The sequence below is a fragment of the Arachis ipaensis genome, chromosome B01, assembly GCF_000816755.2.
Source record: "Arachis ipaensis cultivar K30076 chromosome B01, Araip1.1, whole genome shotgun sequence".
Classification (NCBI taxonomy): domain Eukaryota; kingdom Viridiplantae; phylum Streptophyta; class Magnoliopsida; order Fabales; family Fabaceae; genus Arachis; species Arachis ipaensis.
Genome location: NC_029785.2, coordinates 135,472,605 through 135,480,104, shown reverse-complemented (window position 1 = coordinate 135,480,104; position 7,500 = coordinate 135,472,605). Strand labels below are relative to the sequence as shown.

The window sequence follows — 7,500 nt, the reverse complement described above, 5'->3', positions numbered from 1 at the left end:
CATAGTAAACGTCATCACAGGCAAGGACGTACCGAGCAAGTCAAAACTAACAATGAAGAAAGACCTCAAGGTAATGGCTGTAAGAAACCAAGCCCCAATCTCCGCAGCCGACAATACGATAACGTTCTTACCAGAGGACTGCCAACATAGCACCTCAGCCGAAGATGCACCCTTCGTCATCTCAGCTAGAATTGGAACAGGCCTAGTACGAAGGATACTGGTAGACACCGGGGCAGATTCGAACATCCTCTTCCGAGGAGCCTTCGATAAACTCGGACTCCACAACGACAACCTCCAAACACACCGCCACGGCGTCACGGGACTTGGGGACAACTTTCTCAAACCAGATGGCTCAATCACCCTCCCCATCACCATAGGAACAAGCAACCAGAAAAAGACAATCCTATCCGAATTCGTAGTCCTAAAAGACTCCACAGCCTATAACGTGATTCTCGGAAGAAAAACAATCAACGATTTCTCTGCAGTTATCTTTACCAAATACCTCCTCATGAAGTTCAGAACCGACGACGGCTCAGTCGGTTCCATCCACGGGGACCGAGAGGTCGCAGCCGAATGCGACAACACCAGCCTAGCCCTAAGGAAAAAATCTCGAGACGTAGCCGGAGTATTCCTAGCCGACCTAGATGCGTGACAAGACGGCCAACCCAGGCCAGAACCAAAAGGAGACATGGAAAAGCTACAAATAGGGCCAACCAAGGAAGAATACACCTTCATTAATAGGAACCTCCCATACGATCTTAAATGAAGAAGCATTCCAACACTTCAAGAGGGTCCTAGCGGAACCACCAATCCTCGCCAAACCCCAAACAGGGGAAACACTTTACCTGTACCTCTCCATAACGGAAGATGCACTCGCAGCAGCGCTCGTCCGTGAAAACGAGAAAAAGGAGCAAAAACCCGTATACTTCATAAGCAAAGTCCTACAGGATGCGGAAGCCTGCTACTCACGCTTAGAAAAGCTAGCTTTCGCACTCCTTACAGCCTCCCGGCGCCTACGACAATACTTCCAAGCTCATCCCATGACGGTTCGAACCGACCAGGCGGTCAAGCAGGTTCTGCAAAAACCCGACCTAGCGGGAAGAATGCTAGCGTGGTCCATCGAACTATCTCAATACCAGATCAAATTCGAACCCCGAAATGCGATCAAAACACAAGCCATGGCCGACTTCATCGCCTAGATGACTCCGGGAAAGCTCGCCCCCGAATCATGGAAACTACACGTCGACGGCTCGTCAAACTCCACCTACGGAGGCGCCGGAGTCATACTCGAAAACCAAGACGGGATCACGATCGAACAGTCGGTACGATACGAATTTCCAGTGTCGAACAACCAAGCAGAATACGAGGCCCTCTTGGCAGGCCTATCCTTAGCCCGGGAAGTCGGAGCAAAGGTCCTAGAAGTAAATACCGATTCACAGGTAGTCAGTTCCCAAATTAACGGAGACTACCAGACACGAGATCCCCTACTCCAACAATACCTCGCCAAGGTAAACAAACTAAAGGAAGGATTCGAACACGTCACCATACAGCACGTTCCTAGGGAACGAAATGCCAGGGCAGACCTACTCTCCAAGCTAGCCAGTACCAAACCCGGACACGGTAACAAATCGCTAATCCAGGAAGTCGTTAAGACACCCTCCGTGTCAACAACGACCAACGCTCACCTGACAATCTTAAACCAGGGATCTTGGACCTACCCTATCCTGCAATACCTCCTCGATGGAACACTGCCACCAGACCCCAAAGAGGAAAAACGAATAAAAAGGAAGTCGCCAACTATACCATTGTCGCAGGACAGCTATACAAACACGGATTCTCGCAACCCCTGCTCAAATGCATCAAACCCGAGAACACGGAGTACATACTCCGTGAAATCCACGAAGGCTGCTGCGGCCACCACGTCGGAGGCAAAACGTTAGCCCAAAAAGTCATCAGAGCGAGCTACTTCTGGCCCACGGTTATTCGGGACTCCATACAAATAGTTAAAAACTGCGACAAATGCCAAAGGCACGCCAATATCCACCAAGCCGCGCCGCACCAGCTCAGCATCATATCGGCAGAACGGCCGTTCGGCACCTGGGGCATCGACCTCGTCGGACCCTTCCCTACGGCACCCGGCCAGCTTAAATACCTCATCGTCGCCATAGACTACTACACTAAATGGATCGAAGCCGAACCCCTATCCTCCATAACGGCAACCCAATGCCGAAAATTCCTCTGGCGACAGATCATCACCCGATTCGGGATCCCCGAGATCATTATCTTGGACAACGGAACCCAATTCACCGACAAAAAATTCAGAGAATTTTTAGAGGGGCTACGTGTATCTCACCGTTTCAGCTCGGTAGAACACCCTCAGACAAACGGACAGGTAGAATCTGCGAATAAAATAATCGTCAAAGGACTCAAAAAGCGGCTTGACGAAGCCAAAGGACTATGGGCCGACGAACTCGGATCAGTCTTATGGTCATACCGAACGACACCTCAGACGACCACGGGAGAAACACCTTTCCGATTAACATACGGTGTTGAGGCGGTCATCCCGGTAGAGATCGGAGACCCAAGCCCCAGAAAAACGGTCAGAGGTAACGACGAGGAAGCAGAACGAGACCTCATTGACGAAACAAGGAGCATAACCCATCTCAGGGAGCTAGCCCTAAAACAGAGAATCAGCCTAAGATACAATCACGGAGTCATCCGGCGAGAATTCGCGGCCGACGACCTCGTCCTACGACGAAACGATATCGGTCCTCCGACCCCAGGAGAAGGGAAGCTCACCCCCAACTGGGAAGGACCATACAGAATCAAGGCTGTAATCGGAAAAGGAGCGTACAAATTCGAACGGCTCAACGGCAACGAAGTCCCGAGGACATGGAACGCCGCCAACTTGCGACGATACTACGCCTAGACCACCTAAAAAGGGTACTCTTTGCCGCCACCAACGGAGGGTTTTAACGAGGCCCAACCATCAATAAAAATTCCATTAAAACAGCTATTTCTATTTTCCTAAGTGTCCCAAAGACGGAACAAAAACACGGCCACAACTGGGGGACTGATCACCCCCCAGGCCCAAACACGCGGATATCCACAAAAGAACCCGACCAAACAACGGTTCGAGGAAACAAACAAAATACACACGAAATAGCCTAAAACGGAATGTACGATAGGACCGAACGGCCCAAAAACAATGTAACAACGGAACATACAAAAAGGCCCGGACGGCCAATAAACACTATTAAAACGAAAGTAAAGTGTTCCGAAATCTCAAAATACACGGCCCTTGGCCATCCAAAAATATCCAAAACACAGTTTAAAGAAAAATCCAAAGAGATAAAGATAAAAGCTACTCGAGGTCAAAGATCTGGCCATCACGAACAGTCTTGAAGGCCCCCATCACGGACACATCCGCACCAGGAACCAGCACTGAAGCTTGAGCCCTCATCGTTTCCTCGGTAGCTGCAATTGCATCCTTTGCATCAGCTAGCAACTCCGTCTTCTCCCTCCTCAAGGCAGCGACCTCGGCCTTCAGAGCCTCCAACTCGGCGAGAAGCACGGCAGCTTGAGAACCCGCATCTGAAGCCCGCTGCCACTCCTCTGCCAATTGGGAAAGAAGCGAAGTCTCAACCTCAGAAAGTCGGAGAATCTCCGCCCCAGCCTCCTCTGAAGACTTCAAAGCCTTCTCCTTCGCAGCCTCGGCAGCCTCAAGCTCCTCCTTCGACTTAGCCACCTCGGCCTGAGAATGACGCAGCTTCTTATCCAGCAAACCAACCTGTGCCATCACAGGCTCAGCCTTCCGAACAACAACGGCTGACCGGAGGAGGGCACGATACACCGACTTGGTCTGGAAAGAGACATCACAGCCATCAAAGAACGGCTCCGTACCAGGCATCAAGTGTTCATCAATGAATCCCGGGGCATCAAAACGCCGATCCATCACACTAGGCACGAGACCCTCTTCCTCAAAGGTCTCGCTGCTCGGCTCCCCATGCCTTTGTCTCTTCCGAGAAGCCTCAGCGGCCGTCACCACGACAACCTCAGGCGAGTTCACAGGGCCAGGAGAAACCTGGGAGCCGACCCGCGCGCCCGAGGAAATTACCTCCTGAGAAGCGGCCCGCGACCCCGCAACGGGGTTAGAAGCAGGAGTAGCCGGGGACGACGACCCCTCCTCCTGGGCCATCGCCGCCTTCAAACGAGCCAACGATGTCAAGCCACCAGCCATCTCAACTGCAAAAAATACAAAAATCCCAAGTTACGAAAACGGGAAACAAAACATAAAAACCAAAAAAAGAACAGACACACACCAACATACGACTGGCAAGCAACCGGATCACCCATCACGTCCCGAGGATTAAGAGGACGCTCCCCAAATAACTGCCACAGAACGAGAGCAATATCCCGCTCCTCCGGGGACAGGAACTCCTTCGAAACCCAAGTAAACATCGACGGGCCCGCCTTAAAATTCCAGTAAGTGGGAAACCGACGTTCACCCTCCAACGTCAACCAAAAAGGATGATATCCCCCCGTGGGACTAACCTTAAAATAACCACTCTTAAAACCGTGAAAGGAATCTTCATACAAACCGAAAACAGGACGATGGGGCTGAGCTCTGAAAGACACATACCCCTTCTTGTGCTTCCCCTCCTTAGTCGGAAGAGTACACAAGAAGAGGAAAAGGAAAACATTTACTGAGGCAGGTAGCTCTAAAAAATCACAGACAAGTTCGAAAGACCGTATCGCCGCCCAGCTATTCGGATGTAGCTGGGACGGCGCCACGGAGCACCGGTTCAATAACTGCTGGACAAATGGAGAAAAGGGAAGCCGAACACCAAGCCGGGTAAACATCGCCTCATACACCCACATCCAATCCGGCACAGTCGGGGAGTCGAGATTGGTATAGCAAACCCTCTCGTCAACCCCAGGAAGGGAAAGCTCATAGTGGCGTTCAGCATTGCCACCCCCACAGACAGCCCCTTCATCGCGGAGCCGTTGGAGGTCCGCCTTCGTCATCCGCGACGGCGTCCCCCAAACGTCACTAGTGACCCAAGAAAAAAGACCAGGGACACCCCCCGCCGGGGTCACCGGAGCCCTCACACCCTCCGTCCTTCGGCGAGCCATACCTAAAATATCGACGAGCACCACCGTCAGCCAAACCTCACGGCAGAAAACGGCGGAGGAAAACCAAAAACAAACACCACCACCGCACACCACCAAATTGTACGGTGGCACTCGACCCCCCCCCTTACGGAACACAACAGAACTATCTACCACAAAACTACTCTAAAACTACACTTAGCAGAAGCAAAACAAAAATGCAGCAGAAGACAGAGCAGAAGAAGCAAAAAGAAACAGAGAAATACCAACCTGATAAACCAAAGGAAGTAAACCCGAAGAAAAAGTGCCGCAGAAGAAGATCAGTCGAAACCACAGAAAGAGAAATGGAGAATGGAAAATGCTCTGATTGGAAAAAGAAGCAATAGAGAAGTAAAAGCAAAACGAGGGAACTGAAGAAGGAAAACCAAAACGGTTTTGAAAAAGTAAAATGACGAAAAAAAACACGGCTCGCAATAAATACCCCCCATCGAAAAAAGTAACGCCTCGAAGAACGCAACAGACGCGACTGATACGGAAGAGTCACATCAGGCCTAAACGGTCAGACGAATCTTCCACGACACGAAACCAAGACACCGACCTCATCTCGAAAGAACCAGACGGGCACCCGAGAAAAATTGAGCCCACAAACGAAAAACAAACGTCTCCCAACGACAGACCGATCTCGCTCGCTCTCCCGCTGCGGGGGCAACTGTTACGGATCCGGACCACGGATCCCAAACCCGGGACTGCACCTTACCCGGCTTCCCGGGTCCAACTCCGAAAGGCCCAAAAAACCGGCCCTAACCAACTTTTGAATTCACACGTCCGTCTTATCTTGATCAGATAAGATAAGATAAGAACACCCATCATCTATAAATAAGAAGACCCAAGTCCCTCCAGGTATTTATTCATTCCTCACACTTTCTACCTCTTAGATCCATTCTAACTTGAACGTCGGAGTGTCTTTGCAGGTACCACCCCCCATCGCTCCAGTCAAGCAATCCGGCTCCAGCCTTGCCCGCATGTTCCCAATCCACCCTTCAACCCGTATCGGAGATATCCTGTACACTTATTAATTTTTTGACAACCAAATAAACTATATGAATTCATGTACATTTATTTAATCAACCTGCAAATATTTAGTGCGCTTATAGAAATAGAATTTGCAGATTTTGATTGTCACACAACAAAACTGGTGGGTCATGGACGAGCACAAGAGGTATAAAAAAACTTGGACACATGTTTAGAATCCATATGAGTTCACAAGCTGGCAAAAACGTATAGTACTCAACTTTAATTGAAGAACGAGTAACAATAGTTTGTTTCTTAGTTTTTTTAAGATATCAACAAATCATCCAAGAGAAAAGCAATATCTGATTAAAGAATAATGAATGTTGGGATTCGGCCCAATTAAAATCACTAACAAAATGATCTTCTAAGGGTGAATCATCAAATTCTAAAAGAAAATAAAAGACAAAGAAAAAGGAATCGTCCCCAATATATAACACGCGTGGTACGATGTTTGTCCCCAATATTTAGTTGTGTTATCGTTTAAGAAAATTTTCAAGTGTACCGTCATACCGGTATATCAGTGATTTTTAACTATTGATCTTAATTATATATATTATATATATTTTTTATAATTAAAATCAACGATTAAAAATGACTAAAACACTGGTATCACGGTACACTTAAAAATTTTCCTATCGTTTATATCGATTATAGATACTGACCTGCATGCAAAGTCTATAGAGCTTGCAGGAACTAATAATGGGGACCGTGCTCAGCTCCATTCAATTAATCACGTAAAAACGACTCGCATATTCGTTTTGATTCTAAGAATTATACCATCTATATGTCTGTACTTTATGGAAAAGTATGAGAAGCCAATGAAATATTTATACAATGTGTACAATGGAAATTTAGAGAGTATTAGAGATATAATCATTAGTGTTACCTTTTTTCATCAGTTGAAACTTTTAGGATGAGTAGTATCATACATGGTATTAGAGCGCTAGATCCGAAAGATTAAGAGTTCGAGCCTTGGTAAACTCCAAAATCAGTTTAAGCTTTATTAAGCTTAGTATTATCCGTAATAACGAGATGCTTAACAATAGGATTAACAGATGGAGACGTTGAAGCGTTGAAGTCTCGCTGAAGAAAATATAGATTAGTGGCGATTACCACGATCCGCCAATAGAATATTTATACAATGTGTACAATGAAAGTTTAGAGAGTATTAGAGATATAATCATTAGTATTACATTTTTCTATCAGTTGAAGTTTTTGAAATGAATAGTATCATGACATAGTATTAGAATGTTAAATCCAAAAGATCAAGAGTTCGATATGATAGTTTATATATTATTTATTTATAAATTTTGATAA

General features: G+C 47.4%; 1 protein-coding gene across 1 annotated transcript; it reads left to right on the top strand.

The window, feature by feature from the left end:
- LOC107615575 (uncharacterized protein K02A2.6-like) lies at positions 1,200-2,929 on the top strand. Its single transcript, XM_016317627.1, has 3 exons — positions 1,200-1,439; positions 1,704-1,935; positions 2,004-2,929. The coding sequence occupies exons 1-3, from the start codon at positions 1,200-1,202 to the stop codon at positions 2,927-2,929; spliced, it is 1,398 nt and encodes a 465-aa protein (XP_016173113.1).